This window comes from Mycteria americana, chromosome 3, assembly GCF_035582795.1.
Source record: "Mycteria americana isolate JAX WOST 10 ecotype Jacksonville Zoo and Gardens chromosome 3, USCA_MyAme_1.0, whole genome shotgun sequence".
NCBI classification, from domain to species: Eukaryota; Metazoa; Chordata; class Aves; order Ciconiiformes; family Ciconiidae; genus Mycteria; species Mycteria americana.
This window is the reverse complement of record NC_134367.1, coordinates 87661543-87680929: the sequence shown is the minus strand read 5'-3', so window position 1 is coordinate 87680929 and position 19387 is coordinate 87661543. Positions and strand designations below refer to the sequence as shown.

Sequence of the window (19387 nt, the reverse complement as noted above, 5' to 3'; positions counted from 1 at the left end):
CTGGTTGAAGTTATTTTGCCTTGAAGCTCTGTTCCATGTTACACACTAAGGGCTTCACTTTCCCATAGGATGTAACTAAAAGCTGAGGCAAATATGAAAATTCTTTAATTCAGCATATGTCTATCTAAACTCAAGATTTTATTAAAAAATACATCGCCAGTTTCCCTCTGTCAAGGGCTGTGTACACCAGACTTCTCGTAGGATGTTCCTGAGGAGAGTATTGACTCCAAAATGGCTCTGAACTCCTCTCACTACCACCGGACACTCAATTCCACATCTTCTCATGCCTCATCTGGAAATAAATACCTCATTTTGACGGGTTGTAGAACTTCCTATTTTAAACCTACTTTTCTTATGGCAACTGTTCCACTTCCTCAACTCCTTTCACTTTCTTTTTCACTTATTTTTAATAGTAGAGATATTGAACTACTGAGAAACTACATTTCCAATTACTTTTTGGTATAAACTCCAGTGCTTTTGGGACACAGGTGCCATTCTAGCTGTACTTTGACTCTTTGCGTTTGCTACTGTTACCATGCACAATAACTGTTAATTAACTGCAGTTTAAAGCAGCGGCCTCTTTTCTAGACTGTGGCAGTAAGAAACACAAATTTGCTTTATACATCTCTGTGACCCAAGACAGGTATTTGGAAAAATCTTCCTCCATGGCAAGGGGAATAAATCTGTTAAAAAATTCAAACAGCACTGAAAAGGCAAAAATAAGTATCTGAATGAGCGGGCATATCTGAATTCTAAAATAAATTAAAAGTTTCAAGGAGTTAATGACTTGTATGAAATAAGTAACTACTTTTTTCCTACTTCACTGAAGAAAGACCAGGTACAGGCCACAAACACTGCATAGCTAAAGTGTTACTGTGAAAAGGAGAGAAAAAAAAAAAATCCCTGTGTATGTATTAAGTATTGCCTTATATTTATTCGTTAGCTTAACCATTGCAAAACACCCCACCCGCTTACTGGAATGTACAAGACTGTCAAACTCCCAACACCCCTTTATAATCTCCTATGTTTGTCTAGACAGAGACCACAGTCCTCAACAAGTAAATGACAGAGTAAAGTAACAATGAGAAAAAGGGTGTCAGGGAGTAAGAAGATTGGGGCTGCTCCACGCGGGGGTACGAGTGGGATCTTGAGGGTGACCCTGGCACAGGCCATACCCTCACTGACCAGGGCACAGTCACACTGCGTCTGGAGATGGCAGGCGGAGCTGGGTGCTGGTCCATCATAGCCCCAAACGTGGCAAGGGATGAACTGGTCCAGGGTCCTTTCAGGGAGTCCCATCAGGAGCAGCAGGAGCAAGGGCTGGAGACAGCGCTGGAGAGAAGGTTACAGTGCCGTTTCAAGGTCCATGTAAGGAGACAGGGACATCTGCAGACACTGCTCAGGGCAGGACTGGGGCTGCTCAGGGCAATTAAGGCCAATCAGTGCCCTCATGGCCCTGACAAAGTATCATTTACATACAACATGCTTTAGTACAATGTGCACGCATTTATATCAAAGTGCTGGTGGTATGACAAGCCTCGTTAAAGACAGTAGTGCTGTTTCTAGATTTTGGCCCGTTTATTACGGTTGTTTCAGTTTTTTTGCAACTTGTGCTTCCTTTTGATAATGTGAAATAATCTGAACAATTATGAGGCTATTAATAAAAAGGAAAAGCAAGCCTGCCAACCATATAAGTAAAAAAGTGTTATATCCTTTGAACTCCAGAAAGTATGCAGGAGCAAGCCACAGGCCTTGTCCAACAAACCACAGAAAGAGAAGCAGCACACCACGACACCAGGACATCTTAACACTAGGCATTATGAGGGGCAAAAGGCAGAGATACCAGACAAAGTACTGGGATGTGCATACTTTGTTAAAACTCACGAAAATAGCGGTGTTTAGGAAACAACAGAAGGCAAGGTCTCTGTAAAAAGCTATGGATACAACTAGGAGCAAAAGCAGCTGGGGCAGGAAAGCTGCGAGCCCAAGGGCAAAACTCCATTTGCTCTCTGCAGTTAAGTACAACATGTAGAAATAGGGAGAGAAGTTATGACGGATATCCCTCCTGGTCAGGTGGTAGAGGTAGGCATGCTCCAAAAACTCCCAGCCGTAGAGGTGATAAAATGCAACAGTCAAGGCAGCCAGCACAGACCCAGCAACTGCCCCAAAAAGCAGCACATCGCGGTTCAGCATCTTTACAAAAAGCTGCCAGAGGTACCCTACAAACGCAAACTTTCCTTTTCTGTCACACCCCGTATCCACCGCCCCCTCCCCGCCACACCGCTCGCTCCGCAGGTGGAGCGCTATGGGCAGCGCGTAGGTCAGCGGGTATATTTTCATGTGCACAGCCAGCCCGTAGCAGGCTGCGGCCTTCCCTACGCTCCCCCCTTCCACGAAATACAGGGTGGCGAGCACCAGCAGCGCGACCAGGGCCTCCGCGTTGCCCCGGCTGGAGACGGCCATGGGCAGAGGGTTGAAGAGCCAGGCGGCGGCACAGCACCCGCAGGCCTGGCCGGCGGCGGCCCCTCGGCGCCGCAGGGCCCGGTAGGCGACGACAGCAGCTGCCAGGTCCCCCGCCACAAAGAGCAGCTTCCCGAAGACCTCGGCGAGGTAGACGTTGGGCGTCAGCAGCCAGGCCAGGAGCGGGGTGTAGCGGTAGGTGGCCCGCCGGTAGGGCGACCGCCCCTCGGTCACCAGCCGCGCCGCGTCGGTGAAGACCCGGTAGTCGACGTCGGTGTACCGCACCCGCATGGCCCCGTCCTGCCGCAGGCCGTACAGCACCAGCCCCAGCCTCGCCAGCAGCGCCGCGCCCAGCGCCGCGCCCACCCGCGGCCGCCCCGCCGCCATCCCCCGCCGCGCTCCCAACCGGCGCCGGTGGGCGCGCGCAGCTCCCGCGTGCCCCGCGCGGCGGGGAGAGGGAGGGGGCCCACGCGGGCGCCCGAGCTCGGCCTTAGCTTCCGCCTGTCTGCCGGGGGGGCGGGGGGGGGAAAGGGCGGCACCGCGCATGTGCGCGGCCTTTGCCTTTGGGCGGCGGCGCGTGCGTGGTGCGGGCGCCGAAGCCGTTGCCCTGGCCGGGGCGGGAGGGCGCTGCCGCTCTGGTTTCCGCAGGGCGGGCTGCGGGGGAGCGCGGGGTGCGTCCCCTCAGAGCCTGCCGCCCGTCAGGGCTGAGCGACCGGGTGTCCGCCGCCCCCTCCGGCCGCGGGATGTGGGCAGGGGGAGCGCTACCGCGCGGCTCCGCTGCGCCCCGCTGCCCCTGCGCGCCCGGGGTAACGCACCTGCGGAAAGGGGGAGGCGTGCGGAGCTGCGCGCCCTTCCCGCGCTTGAGCTGTTGTTTGGTGGTTTCTGTTTATTCCGGTGGACTGCGGTGCCCTCCTGCAGCAAGCGCGGTCCCGCGGCGCTGGCTGAGAGCCTTGCTAGAGGATGGGCACCTTTGTCAAGGGATGTAGGAAGAGCTGCGGCGCCCCACCGCCCGCGCTGCTGCTGCTGCTGCGCCCGCTGCGCCCTTTCGAGGGCAGCGAGCAGCGTGCAGCGCAAATCTGTAAGGCTCTATGGGCAGAGAGGCACCGTATGCAATAGTAGTTAAGTAAGAAGAAGAAGGAAAAATAACATCTGTTATTTACCTTCTGCAAATGGCTGTGTTTTGCCTAGACATATGAGCTCTCTCTAAAGCACTTAGGTAAGCTTCCTTCCACAGTAAATTTCTCACTCACTTAGATCAGAAACAGTACCGTGAAAATCAGAGCTTAGAAAGGGTTACTTACAACACAGAAATTAATTCCACTGTATCTTGAGCTGTTTTGTATGTCTTTCAAATAGTTTTCCTGTCTGGATGTTTGCTATAGGTTGTATCTCACACTTGAATTGTGGCTGACTGAAAAACAGGTATTTATTACTTACCAGGACTACGGGTTTCATATTAGAACTGAGGAGGGTTTTTTTAGAGATGCTTTATTCATCAAAAAATGTGCATTTGCTTGTTTAGTAGTTAATTGCAACTGCATTCTTTTTGCTGAATGGTGTCATTCGGGAACATTTTGGGAGCTGCAGCGTTGCTGGCTCACATCGCTCACAGAAAAGAATCTGCTTTTTCTCTGTTCTGGGGACACTCATCAGAGAACTGGGAGCACCTTTTTTGCATTTGGCACAGAAGTCTTGGGAGGGTGTCCTAACTGGTAGGCTATTCAGGGGACAAAAGATATTTCTGTTTGTGTGTACACAGCTATTTGTTTTTATCAGTTAAGACTGTCTTACTTTGCATAATAATACAATGGTGTATAGGCTGAGGTGTCCAGTGGGAGAAGCATAGTAACTAACTAACCTGGAGAATCAGTTTTTCCCCTGTCTGTATAGGTCACCAGATATTTACGTGTTATATACTAAACTGGACATCCTCAACAGGAGAGCTCAAGAGACTTCTCCATTAACTCACCGTATGACATCATTAAGTCCTAAAACTGATGGTTAGGGTATTTTTGGGATAGGGCATGAGAGTGGTTGTTGCTCCTTCGTAAATTATTGCTTACTCACTACTGCTGTTCTACTTTAGGACAGGAAAGATTGGTAACATTTTATCTCCTTCCTTCTTTTATATATCTTGTACTATAATGGTTGGGATACTTTTAGAGAAGGTTACATCACCTTATCCTTTGTTGTGCCCAAGATACCTTCTGGAAATGCTAGGAGATAGAAACTTAAAATCACTGGGACTGAAATAATGTGATATTCCGTGGAACTACAAGTCTAAGCAACAGTATGCATGTAGCCACTCCTAAATTTTTTGTTTCAGGAAGGTTATTGCTCACAAAGAACTGTTCTTGCCATCTGCCTACTTTCTCCCAGGATTGTCTGCAATTTTTCTGCTGCTTCTTTGGATGGAATATGTTTTATTATTTCAGATCCATTGAGGACACTGTTTATTGTCAGAAAAGAATGCATTGCAGTTTATTTGCAGAAGTGTCTAAGTTATGATATTGGTTAAATAATACTAATTTAATAAATAAACTTAGGAGTTTGCAGGTCTTTCAAATGTTTTGTGTCTGTTTCTGACAGTCTGTTTTCAGACAAATCTTTTATTCTCATCTGAAGTTAATAGAAGTTGTGAAGCTGTCCATAGTGACTGTTTATCTGGATTCTCAAGAGGAAAAGGTAGGTAATTCTAAAGGGTTGTGAAGTTAATAAAACAGAAAAGCTACCTTAGCTATTGTTGTATATGCCGTTACTCTGTGACATTGCCTGAGCTGGAAAAAGAATTGATTTTCCTTATCAATAATTTAACATCTTGAAAATAAGCTTGAAGCTCTTCAGAGAATTAAGGTTTGGCTCAACAAACTTGTTTGGCTTCAGATTTGATACCAGCTTCCTTAACCTGATTTGTCATGTACTGTAGACTTTAATGCAGGAGAGAGGGCAGTCTTATTAAAGTTATAAATCTGTTGTTCGTGTAAAACGCTGCTTTTATTTATGTAGGCCACCAGGAGCCACTTTTAGAAAATGCTAGGAGGTAAAAACTAATAGAACTGCTGGGACTGAAGCTGATGGCTTCCAGTGCACATGAAGATACAAACAGTATGAAGAACAGTGTGGAGTCAGCAATAACCGTGCATAAAATATTAACTAAATAGGAATGCATATATACATATGTATATATGCACATGTGTATAAACAGTTTTTTCCATTACCTACCATGCATTTGGTTTACACAGTCTCAAAGATGGTATCATCAGATATTCTGTGAACTGGGGTCACATCTATACGTGCATAGATGTTGCATACTCATAACGGGGGATGATAAGCGTGATCTCAGATGTTAACTTCTCACATCTTCATCTTCTGTAATAGAGACTACTTCAGCAGCATGGGGACATATATTCCAGAACCTACCTCACATGCCCTGTCATTACTTAAGATTTACAACAGCCGTAGTAGCAGTGCCAGGACAATGAAACTGGGGCCTTGTTATGCAAAGTGCTCTAATGGCCTAATGGAAGTTTTTACCATCTGAAAACCAAGGTACAACTGGAGGGTGACAGCTGGTGAGTGAGGAAGAGAGTGACAAGCTGGTTCCTGGTCAGTCAGGAGCTGTCATCACAGTTGGTTGTGTACTTGCCTTTCAGGGGTTTACTATCCACACTACCATAGAAGGTGAGCTTTGAGGAGGGATAAGCTGAGGCAGCTTTCATTGACGAACAAAGGTGAACATATGGTTAAAAACTAGATCTGATGGATACAGTATGACTAAATATTGGAGGGACTAACATTACATTTGAGAACTTGGAGGAGAATAAGGAGGCTAGTGAAGGGGTGTGAAGAAGTTGACAATCAGAAGATTATTCTGGTAGCAGTGCTTTGAAGTGACATAAAGGATTCATGGTGGTCGGTAGTGCAAGGAAAAGGAGAATAAGTGTTGGCTTGCAGTGGTTTAGGAACTAATTCACAAGAATTCACTAATTCACAAGGAACACAAGATTCGGGTGGCTTAAGGGGCTAAATGAGCTTAAATATCAGAAAAGTTATGGAAGAAAGAGCAGTAAGAGGCTTCATGGGAGGAAGGCAGTTGGAGGATCCTTTCACATACTGCATTTTAGCTTATTTTGCTGAGATGTCAGGGCGAGGCACTTCTCATACAAGTCTCTTCTGCAGTTACCTAATTGTTAATAGTTAGCAATACTTTGAGATTTTGTTGTTAAGTTAGGAGATAAAATTTGTTCATAATGACTAATAAATTTTTTATTAAATTGTCTTATTGTACATGTGCTGTGACATAAGTCTATATGTGTAAAAGGTGGTACGAAGGCTGAGTAAGATATATAGGAAGGAAGATCTTGGACAATAGCTGGTATATGGTCTTCAGACTTCTGAGAGGGGAGACTGCTATGCTGTAATTTATTAGAGTTCCCTTTTAATTTTCTTGGGTTTTGAACACAGAATGTTTCCTTACATGAGAAATACTCCTGCTTATTATATTTATAAGCTGACAGTAAATTTTTGATAAGGTGATTAGTACCATCTGTGTTTTTCAGCACATGAAATCTGATAGAAAAAGTGACTAACACTTAGATATTTTTGGGCTTGATAAAATAAATTGTTTTTGCAAATATGATTGATTGCCTTTCAAATATTTGTAGTGTGTTGAACTTCAGATACTATTGGCAAAATGGAAGTATGTTTAAGGTTATGTAACGAAATATTCATTTCTGCTTTAATACCAGAATGAATAATACAGGAGGTTTTGAAAAAATAACATGAAAAAACACATTAGAACTTGTCACAGAAGAAAATCACTATTATAAGGCCACCACTATTCCCTTAAGCTTGTTCTGTTAATGTGTTTACTTAACACTGCTTGATAAATCTATACCCTTTATTCACACATTATGCTAAAAATGTGGCTATTCAGAGAATGTGATCTGACTTGTAAAGGAATTTTTTTTTCCGCCACATTATAGTTTTGCACAATATGCTTTAAGTGGTGTTTGCAGAGTTCTGCTTGCAGTGGTTATATTGATTGTATGTCAGTGCACTAGGTAAAATGCTAGCCCTCCAGGGAAAATAAGTACTGGATAAAAATTGGTCTGTAGGAAACCTGTTAAAAATTAGTATTTTGGAAAAAGGACTACAGCTTAGAAAACACACGTCGCAGCTTAGTCAGCAAGAGTTACTCAGCAAACTCCACTGAAGTATGATGCTGGCCTAGGAAGAGATTCCAAAAATATGGCCTGTTTTGATTTAAGGCAGTGGTGTATCTATCTGAAGTGTGATACAGTAAAAAGGAGTTACCTGCTTTTAAGCTGGGCAACGCCCAATCTCACTGCCTGACTTGAAATGCCAAACAGAAGTGTTTTATCCCTTTTTACATTACTGCTGTAGCACTAGCTAATGGGGCAGGCAGCCCAGTGGATTAGGATTCCAGAAGTGGGAGTGTACAACAAAGAAATGAGTTGAATTTCCTCTGCTTTTTTTTTGTCTATTTACTTCTGCTAACAAAAGAATGCATAGAGAGAACTGATGAGAGCCCAGGCAGGAGGGAAACTGGAGCCAAATGACAAATTATGGATTTAGGAGATTGTTGGGAGATGGAGGGTTCCTGGTACAGGACTGCTGATTCTGACTATTGTGCGGAGCCCAATGTCACACCCAGGAACTATGAGTTTCTAGCACCTGTAAAAGGCTAAATCTAATTGTGTTAGGCATAATTTTGTGCCAATTTCTGAAGGTGTAAGTGAAGCAATAGGTATTGAGAACTGGTGAAGTCTCTGTTAGAGGATTTTATAGATATGTATATACATACTTACATACTAAAACTATATATAATATTGTCCTGGTTTCAGCTGAGATAGAGTTAATTTTCTTTATAGTGGCTGGTATGGGGCTATGTTTTGGATTTGTGCTGAAAACAGTGTTGATAATACAGAGATGTTTTAGTTGTTGCTGCACTAGTCAAGGACTTTTCAGCTTCCCCTGCTCTGCCAGGTGCAGAAGCAGCTGGGAGGGGACACAGCCAGGACAGCTGATCCAAACTGACCAGAGGGCTATTCCATACCACATGACGCCATGCTCAGTATATAAAGCTGGGGAAGAAGAGGGAAGGGGGGATGTTCGGAGTGATGGCGTTTGTCTTCCCAAGTAACTGTTACATGTGATGGAGCCCTGCTTTCCTGGAGGTGGCTGAACACCTGCCTGCCCATGGGAAGTAGTGAATTAATTCCTTGCTTTGCTTTGCTTGTGTGCATGGCTTTTGCTTTATCTATTAAACTGCCTTTATCTCAACCCATGAGTTTTCTCACTTTTACTCTTCTGATTCTCTTCCCCATCCTATTGTGATGGAGTGAGCAAGTGGCTGTGTGGGGCTTGGTTGCTGGCTGGGGTTAAACCACGACAAATATATATTTACTATATTTATATAAATTTGTTACATATATGTATGATAAGCATACTTAAGGAGTAATAGCTGTGTCTTTCTGAATGTCCACATTTTTTGATCACTTTACGTTTCTTTCTGTCTGAAATGTGGGGTAGCGGAGCTTGAGAATGTGCGACATATGGGATCCATCCTCTGTTCAAGCAGTAACATTTCTGATGCTTTATGTAAGTGAGGAGATCAGATTTTGCATGTCAGCATCTGAGATGCCCTTGGCTCAAGAGCCATTACCAATCAGTGCAGCCAGCCATAAGTGTCCTAAACAGTGTTGAGTCACAATACTTGATTTTTAAGTGATTAAGGGAAACATTTTGTGTAGTTTTAGTTTATATCCACTTAATTAAGTGTTTTCCAGTTCTTTAGAGGAGTAAAAGAGGCAAAACTTGGAAGGTACTTGTTTCAGTCTTCTCACACAATTCTTCTTTTATCAAATATAAAGGACAGCCTGTAGCTAGTGGTGCAGGGAGGAGGGAAATCTATCTTCTGAGCTGAAGTTAGACCACCACCTTCTACATCAGTGAGACCTCCACCAATACCCAGTTCCGGAGATCATATTGAGATACATGAATGAGACACAAAACTGTATTCTGAACCTCTGGTCTTGTTTTTTAGATTGATAAGTAGACATCAAGTAGAAAGAAAATCACATTGACCTCTGCTACTGGGCTTGTTTATTTCCTAACACTACTTTCAGAATAGATGGGACATACATATGAAAAGGGACAAGAGGTAATCATCAATAATTTGTTTAGAAATAGGTCTAAATTACTTTGGCTCAGTGGCTGAAGTAAAAAGTTTTCTAAGTGCAGAATTCTGGGCTGTAACTCACAAGTTACAGGAGCTGTGGTTGAGGCCAGAAGTTTATCATCCTGCCTTGAAACAACACAAGCTGACACTGGAACACAAACTACTTCCATGGGTAGCTAAACTATGGAAACTTGGCCTCTTCTAGTTTAAGTGACAGTTGGGTTCTATGGAATCCAAGAACATAAGAGTTTTGGTCAAATCTTTTCCTGAGGTAGAATCAGCTGATGCTTCTCTTAGTCTTTCCCATCCCCTTCCCTAGACTTCATTTTTTAGTTAAGGTGCTGTTTGTGCTGCTGCTTCCCCTGTAGTAGGGAAGTTCTATTTTACCTGAATGCCTATTTTCATAAAGTTGGTGGGAATTTAATCTCTGAATATTGTTCAATATTATGCTACTGCAGTAGAGATGGGGAGACAGACCCAGGTTTTATGGACTTAGTGTGCTCAAAGTACAAGGAAACAGTTCTGATTGAGTCCTTTAATGTCTAGCAGAGGGTCACAACCTGCCACAGCTCCATTTCCAGCCGATTGAGTGTCTTTCCATGCTGTGCTCTTCTCTCTTGATCTCCTGGTTAAGAGGACTAAAATAAGAACTAGTGTTATGCCAACACGTAGTAAATAAAACACCTTAATGGAAGGCAGAGGAATGACAGTATGAAAGGCAAATCAAAAAGCAGTATAATTCTCTCTAATAAACAATAGGTTCTGTGGAAATGGGTGAAATGTCATTTATTTGCTATTGCAAGTTTGGTCAATATAAATAACTGTATAGCCATAATAGACTTCTGTGTATCACTTGGTATGTTGTGTTTCAGTGTAACTAGCGTAAACAATAAGATTGAACAGACAAGATTTTAAAAAACACAGCTTATTATTAGCAAGTTCAGATACCATTTCTTAAGAGTTTCTGCTGAAAAAAAATGGTTGGAGATCTAGAAAGGGTTAGTTTATACAACTGCTAAGAAAACGTACGCAGTCCTTCAGAGTGAGTGTTAGGTGATTTACCTGAGATCTAGGATGCCTGCATTTGGAAAGGTTTAAGGTTGTTGTCTTCATCCCTGTACTGTTCAGCATAGTTTTGTAAACTCTGGAGGAAGAAGAACGATAGGGGGGAAAGCCAGCTCTTAATTGGTGGTTTGATCCAAACCACTGTGGTTTTTTGTTTGTTTTTTTGGCTTAGTTTAAAAAAAAAAAAAAGGCAGTTTGTGCAATTACACTGAGTAGTTGTTGGGAATTCTGTCTGGAGACTTGCCAGAGAAGTAGAGCTCAAGTGCTTCTGCAAGTTTTGGGAGAAAGGTGACTGACTCTATTAGAGATGCTGTTACTGCTCCTGCAGGAGGAAGGACTGCAGCAGGAATTGAAGACACTGGGGAATGAATGTTACCCTGAGCATCACTCCTAAGTGTTGCAGACAGAAATTGCCCCTTCTTCCAGAAGGTGCGGTGGTCCAGACGTGCTACAGAGTTGTTGCATACCAGGCTTTGTGGTTCTGTGGCTGTGTTTGTGTTTGCAGTTACTCACTGAGATAAGAACAAGTAACTCTACTTACAGATGTAATCTTGAACTAAATCTCACAGATTTGGCCAGGATGAACAGTAGGGCCTGTCCTCACTGGCTTTGTTTCTTATGCTTTTGAGCATCAGATGGATTTCCAAGGATGTGGTGGTGCTTTTTTTCCAGTAGATACAAAGATGAGTTCTAAGGCTCTATTGCAGACAGAGCAGTTATGTTATTTTATGTAGCACTAAAAGGTTTCTAAAATTACTTAATAAAATCAATGATGCAGTTTCCTGCTTTTGTCTTCATGGTCAAAACTAATCAATGGATCAGAGAAGTTAATATCTTAATTTCTTTTATATTGTGTGACCAAAAAAAACCTTATGAAGAGCCGCCTTTCCTTCTCAACAGTAAACATCTTAATGTTTCTTCTGTCAATAATCCTGATGACATTGTTGCACTTACTTTCAATACAAGGTGCAAACATTGAAAACTCTAAAAAAAAAAAAAAGTCTCTTAACCTTCTTTCTTTCTTCTTGACAGCATTTTGATCTGGTCACAGTAAGAACAAAGAGAAGATAGGGCATAGTTCAGAGTGGGTGTGGGGGTCAGTGGGAGCACCTACTTCCCTTTGACTTTAGCTTTCATTGGGAAAATCTCACATGCTTTGGTGAGAGGTTCTTGTCCTACCACCTACTTTTTTGTGCCGACATAATGCCTTGGGGAGCTGTTCACAGAAATAAAAGGCCGAGCGTTACGTTATGAGAAATTCAGGCCTGCAAGCACTGTACTGGGCAATAAATATAAATAGAAGTAGATGGCTTTTGGATTATTATGGGGCTTCCTTTTACCCCATGGTAATATGATGCAGCCTAACTATTTTCCCAGCTGTGGCTGTGCAGCTGATTAGAAGCAGCTGTTAGAGAAGGCAGTGCCCAGCTGCTAGGGCTAACTGTGCTGGAAGGGCTCCAGAGCTGTTCTTTGGGAGACGCTACAGCAAGTAAGTATGTGTGTGTGGAGAATGTAGGACTTCTCCTGTGGGAGTGGTGAAAGAGAAGAGGGAATTGCTCTCTGTTGTTCAGTTTCCAGTTCTTGAATGGGGATGTCTAGAAGAAAGTGCAGGTGGGGTTTCCTAGCTCCCCTTGCCTGGAAAGGAGGAACAGCCTGTAGGAGAGAGGAGCAGCTGTTAGGGGGCTCTAGTCTGTAGAGACATGGGTAATCCTCTGGTCTTCCCAAAGCTGGTTTTGCACTTCGCTTTCAAGTGTGTCTAAGCTCTATCTACCTAAATAGAAAAGGTCTGGGTTGAAAAAGTAAATCATATGTTAGCTTTGCGCACAAAAGAGTGCTCTGGGTAATGGTTGGTATTGCTAATCAGGTATACAGTGTGTGTGGAAAAATGTGAATGAAGATTATCTGGGTTTCCGTGTCCTTCAAAAGTTTTGCAAAAACCCAGTTGTTCTCTGTTGCGTAAAACTTAAAATACTCCCTCTGGAAAGGGAATGAAACATTCTTTTAGCTACCTGTGGTGCTTTTGGCCTTAATCAATAAAGGGCTTCCCTGTCTGTTGTGGTTTGACCCCAGCTGGCAGCTCAGCCCCACACCGCCGCTCGCTCACTCCCCCCTGGTGGGATGGGGGAGAGAATTGGAAGGGTAAAAGGGAGAACGCTTGTGGGTTGAGATGAAGACAGTTTAGTAGGGAAAACAAAAGCTGTGCACGCAAACAAAGCAAAACAAGGAATTCATTCACTGCTTCCCATGGGCAGGCAGGTGTTCAGCCATCTCCAGGAAAGCAGGGCTCCATCACATGTAACGGTTACTTGGGAAGACAAACGCCATCACTCTGAATGTCCCCCCTTCCTTCTTCTTCCCCAGCTTTATATGCTGAGCATGACGCCATATGGTGTGGAACAGCCCTTTGGTCAGTTGGGCTCAGCTGTCCCAGCTGTGTCCCCTCCCAGCTTCTTGTGCACCCCCAGCCTCCTCGCTGGTGGGGTGAGGAGCAGAAAAGGCCTTGACTGTGTGTAAGCACTGCTCAGCAGTAACAAAAACATCCCTGTGTTATCAACACTGTTTTCAGCACAAGTCCAAAACACAGCCCCATACTAGCTACTGTGAAGAAAATTAACTCTATCCCAGCCAAAACTAGCACACTGTCTTATCTCATGAATAATTTAAAACTGGTTAAATAACTGTTCAAATATATTTTTAAATTAAATGGTGTATTACTATTATCATTCTTAAACTTTTACCCTCCTCTATTTTCTAGGGATGGCATGGTCTGATAAATATATTTTTTTAATAGCTTGTTAGGGAGATCTCCTTGAAAAGTGTCCCTGCATAATAATTCTACCTTATTCCTTTTGCGGTATCCTAGGCTATTGTGCATGGTGGCTAAGATGCTATTGTATTGCTACTACAGAACTGTAAGCTAACGAGAGACTGTCCTAGAGACTTAGCTGTAGAGGATGTATCCCCTCAGTAGCTTTCTGCGGAAATTTGCCTTTTTTTTTTTTGTGACTAGTGTTTTCTATCTCCTAAATATTATTTAGCTGCTCTTCATTGAACTCTGACAGTTACTTGGCTGGATTAGTTGCTTATGCATGCTTTCTGTTTGAGCTCTGCCTCTTGCTGTGTTAACGATCTCAGGTGGTGGTGATTCTGCAGAGTATAATTACCTGGTAGCAAAGTTCATACTGTCTTTGGTGCTGTCTTTAGCAGTTACAGTTCTATCCCTACTTCTCTCATCTCCTTGTTATATAGGATGATACTATCCCCCAACCTTATGTACATGTGTCTCTTAACTCAGCCTTCAGAGCTTATTCATTCACTGTTGATTCGAAGTGACAGCTGTGCCATCAATCTGTTTGTCATTTTCCCCCATTTGGTGTGCTGGAGTATGCTCTCCTTCCCGCATACGCTCAAGGATGCTGTCTGGCCCCTTGTGCTCTGCAGGTCTGCGGCACCTGGATCAAAAGTTGAAGGCAGACGCCGTTGGTATGAGCGCTCGGTGTTTCAGTGGTAAAGCTCCTGTCATAGGAAAGTAAACCTATGGTAGAGAATTCGGGCAAGCCATGTTCGTAGGCTTTGGACAATTCAAATGTAGTGTTCTGTATCTGCAGTGTAACTGGCAACAGGCATGTCACTTGTTTCAGTATTGTTTGGCTTTCTTCATTCTGGTTGCTGTTGAATTTCAATATTTGTCCTTGCTGACTGCCACATTGCTGAGTTTGACAGGTTGTTGCCAGAATTTGAGTCTGCTGACATAAACTTTGCATATGTGTAAGTAGAGATTCAACCAATGATTACCCTGTGTCAGAGTAGGTCCTGCTTTGTTTGTGTATAGTAGAAGATTAGGAAAGGCTGCCTTTTGAGAGAAAGAGGACAGCTATATCTGATATTTATTTGATGGATCTTTCAAAGAGTTGATTGTGCCAAAAAATACAGCACAAAAATATCCCCTGGGTAAGGTGTACATTAGGTTGAAATATTGATGCAATGAAAAGGAACAGTGGTTTTCCATATTTAGACTGCTTTGTATTTGTACAAACTGTAAGGTAATTATTTCTGTAGAAATAACAAGTCAGTCAGCACTTGATACTTAACCAAGGAGCCATGCTATTTAAGGATGATAGAAATCTTCAGAGTTCCTTGAACAACCCAGACTGGAACTGTGCAAAATTAGCATTGTGTTGAACTATGTGTCATGCTTCTACAAAATGCATAAATTACTTGCAATGAATCTTACTATTTAAGTGCTTTCTGGGGTAGCTGTGTATTTCCTGAGAATTAGAAGAAAAGAAAAATTTTCTGCTTCCACTATAAATCATGCTGTAGTAATTTTTAGCTAGTATAAAACAGAGGCAGTTGAAAAGTGAAACTTCTGCATCAGTGAACCTGTGGGCTTCTTCAGCAGGACTGCTCTGTCAGGTTTTAATTCCTGTTAAAATCATTAGTATCTTTAAAAGATGCAACAGTTCTTTATATCAAATGGCTAGAAAAATCAAGAACATTTTTTTCTGTTTTTTTTTGTTGTATTTGTTGAGTTACTGGCTGCTTTACAATTGATGTATAAAGACAATTATATTGATGTATAAAGACAATTATATTGATGTATAAAGACAATTTTCCTCTTTGAGAGCCAGGCTATCCATAGAATTGTGTAGGAAAAAAATGAGCAGAACTTGCCCATATTGCTATGCTCCTCCCTTAGCACCATCAACACCAGAAAGATTTGTTTTTTTAGTATCCCTTTTGATGTTCCTTTGAATTTGAAAGTTCAGTCTTCAATGAAATAAGAGTATCTCAAGTGGAAAGAGATACCACGTTGAGATTTGAGTTCCACATATCCTTTGATGTCCTATGAAGGCAAGACTTTGTGTGTATTTTCTGACTGAAATAAATCAGCCTATCTACCTGACCGTTTGGAGAATTCTTAAGTTCTTAAAAAATGCATGATAGGAAGTAATCTTTAAGCCTAAATCTAAAATATTTTATCTGTTTCTCCTCACACTTCACAGGCTTGCCATGGCTGTGGCTTTTCATGTGACATAATTATCACAGGGGCATCATTCGTTTCTGTGTGAATGGTTTTGAAAAAGAAAACTAAGCAAGTTTTCACATAAACGGTGAAAGTTCTAATAGAGAATTCTTATCTAGGTTATTGGTTTTAATTTACAGGTAAATATTAACACATTCAATGTACTGTTTCTCCAACTAACAACTAGCAAGTAACAAATGAACACTGGTGAAACAAATGCTATAAACAATTTTTATTGTAATCAAAATTGGCAGTTTTATTTGTGGACCTTTATAGTCTCTGGCCGTGACTCTCCAGTTTTGGAGGTCTATTTAAAAATAAAGGAACTTTTCTCTCGCTTTCTTTGGAGGGGAGGGAAAGCAAAACAAGTTTTCTTGGATATTCTTCAAAACAGAAACTGTCTATTAATGTTGTAATCCTGGCAGCATTCTCTGTGGGTTGAACAATACTCTGTCACCGAGGTTTTGATTTCTGTGGAGATATTTGAAAAATAACAGGTACTGCCATCAGACTGGGTGGCATGGTAGAGGTGGGTAAGCAGGAATCTCGAGTGTTTTGAGCACTGTTCTTCTACCCTGCTCAGAACACTCATAATCAACATTGTAGTGATGATGTAGAGTAATGATCCAGGTTAATTCCCTTCCTGCCTTTTGTAGGCCTGGAACATCTGTCCTTGCTGTAGATATTGCTATTCTGATGAGAGAAGTGGGTAGGAAGGAGCTGCTGAAAAGAGCTACCTGCAGGTGGTGGTGGTGAAGTCAAGTATTCTGCAGGTGTATGTTTTATGCTAGTGACAGTGGTACCAAGAGGATCAGACACCATATGGATTTGTCAGGTTATTTAGGAAAAACCATCACACTGTGTACGGAACTGGGAACATGCTTGCAGTAGCATCTATAATAACCTTAGGAACAGATCAGTATGTGTGTTCTCACTTGGTCTTCAGGATGCTGCTTTGGGGGTTACCAAAAAGCAATGGAGAAGGTGACAGAAGAAGCCATTTCTTATAAAATGGGAAGTCAAGCTCAGAACTGAAATGTTTTCTGTTTCATGAAATACAAAGGTTTTTTTAATATAAATTAAGCCAGATATGGTAATGTAGAGTGGGTTGTGCATGTGACCGCTTTGCTCACTATAGCATTCTTGTCCACTTTTGATTTTTTGGATATGAGAAATGAGGATAGTGGCAGGTTGGGGGTGGTAAGTGCTAAGTCTGGCCTTGACTGCAGCGCAGTCCTTGTAGAGGAGTCAGCAAATGGACCTCCATGTTCAGAAAAAAATCATAAAGCAGAAGTGAAATACAGTCAGGACATTTGTGTGAGGTGTTTACTTTGAGATAATATTTACTTATACAGTGGAGCACGCTCCTCTGTTGTATGACAAAAGCACACCCAATAAGCTGCTCTGAAGGGTTCTTTATTTTCTAAAGATAAATATTTTGTTGTATGTGGGGGAAGGGGAAAAAGGATGAATATCTAGGATACAAATGTGAGCAACAATGCGAGGCAAAATCTTGATTATCAGTCTTCCCAAAGATTTCCGATTGCATTTTTTTTTAAACTACTCCATGTCATGTTATAATATATCTTTGATTACATATCAGCATATGTGCTGATATTGCTACTGTAATTCTCTGAAAGTCCAATGAACAGTTACGATATGAATTACTCCATTTTTCCATAGTGCTTTTTGCTTAAGTGCAGAGGCATATAAAATTGAAGGAAATCCAATTAAACTTGGCAGGCAGTTGCTAGTTTAAATTGGTTCAACGAAAACGATTGGAGAGAAGTTTAAAAAAATAGTAATCAGTAATGTTGGAAGTCTTACTTTTTTTTTTTTTTTACAGTTAGCATAAAAAGACTTTGGGTCAGCATTAACAATTCCATGTGAGAGTCCGTTTGATTTGAATGTCATTGAAGATTGTCTCCAACTTCTGTTCCCAAAAGGCCTAGACGAATCTATTTGAAGGTGATACTGAGTTAAAGATTAATAGCAATAGAGAGGGAACTACGGTGGGGGGTGGGGTGGGGGAAGGGTTACCTTGAATGTCTTACAGGCTTGATTTACTAGCTTTTAGAGGTTAATTTGTAACAAAAAAATGTATGAAGTATTGAATTTCATGAACTACTTAACTCTGTTCCCATGTAAGCTTAAGCCTTCATTCTTTCAACCTGTGCTGAATAACTTTTAAAGTTTAAATCTGTATAGGTGAAGGAACACTAAAACCAGTCTTTGGTTCATCAGCACAAAATGCAATTCACCACAGTACTGTTTCTATTTTCTTCTTAGAACAAGATAATGCAGGATATCAAGTTTTTGGGTGTGTAGACAGTCTGTAGTGAAATCTAAGTCAATAGTGCAGAGCTGTACCAGCTGGCCTTACGAAGATTTTAGAACTGAGTGGCTTTTAGCATCGTATTGCTTTAGGAAGGTCTTAGAAATACTTACGCCGTATAGAACTGGATGAAAGCGGCCTGGGTTTACCTTACAGAATGTTTGCTGTCTAAAAGTTAGATGTCTAGCCTAAGCTGGCTCTCTAGCTTCCCTCTATAATTAATGGAAAGAAGTAAGTACCTCCAGAGAGTTGGAGAAGGTGAGTCCACCAAAATGTGACTGACAGAAAAAGGTAGATGAGAGAAATACTTTGTGTCTTTCATATATTCTTACAGTGAATCATTAGGTCTGAAAATGTTCTTCCTTGGGTCTTGCAGGGCATGGCACTGATAATTCTGTCCCACAAACTTTAAGATGATAGTGCCTATCGCCTATCTTTCCTACTTAATTTGAACCATTTTTATAGATACTGTTATATTAGAACTGGGTAGAAATACCTGCAATCAAATAACCTGCTGAAAGAAAATAATGATTTCCTACGAGGATCTTATCTTCCATGATGTTTTCAAGTATTTCTAGCATTCTAGTCATTAGAATTTCAAGTATTTCTAGCATTTTAAGTCATTCTTAGTCAGCTTTAAGGCTTTCTTCAAATTATATTTATTAAATTGGAGTTCTTAAATATGACCTATTGTGGATACTTTTTAGTAACAAATCTCACTGAACTCAGGAATGCTACTTTGTGAATTAGATCTTAGCTGTGACCTGTGATCTTAGCTGAAAGTAATTAATAAAAAAAGAAAAAAGACAACCTTAATTTCTGTAGAAGATCCCAGGTAGAATGAGAGAGGCATGTAAAGAATTTTGTTCAGGAGCAGTAGGAGGAAGGCTGTAGGCAATTGTGTGTTGGCTTTACCACAGAACCATTGCCAGGGGACTGACAGTGTTCAGCAGTTCAGCTTATGAGCTAATGATATAAGCTAAATTTACTCCTTTATAATAAGTAAAAATGAAGGGTCCAAAGGGGCGGGGGGAGGTCTTAGCACAAGGTTAGTGTACCATTAGGTCCTGTTACAAAGTTTTACTGACTGAAGGTCCTGTATTTAGGGATTGTACTTAAGAGGGGAAAAAATGTTGTTGTGGGTAGTAATAAAGTTTGTGCCGTTCTAGTTCAAACTGCCAATCCGCACAGAAAACCCCATACTTTCTCCCCCATACTCCCAACCCACTTTTTTTTTTTTAATGTGACTAGTTCTGAATATATGTAGAAGAGATATGAAGAATCCCTAACCAGTAAA

The 19387-nt window shown here is 41.8% G+C and overlaps 1 protein-coding gene across 1 annotated transcript; it reads right to left on the bottom strand.

The window, feature by feature from the left end:
* Positions 1–657: 657 nt before the first annotated feature.
* On the bottom strand, positions 658–2970 carry PIGM (phosphatidylinositol glycan anchor biosynthesis class M). Its single transcript, XM_075495981.1, has one exon. It carries the CDS (start codon positions 2845–2847, stop codon positions 1582–1584), a length of 1266 nt encoding a protein of 421 aa, XP_075352096.1. The 5' UTR covers positions 2848–2970; the 3' UTR covers positions 658–1581.
* Positions 2971–19387: the final 16417 nt, after the last annotated feature.

Excerpts from the sequence above, each read along its gene's own strand:
- PIGM (XM_075495981.1), bottom strand. The coding sequence starts at position 2,847 with ATGGCGGCGGGGCGGCCGCGGGTGGGCGCGGCGCTGGGCGCGGCGCTG.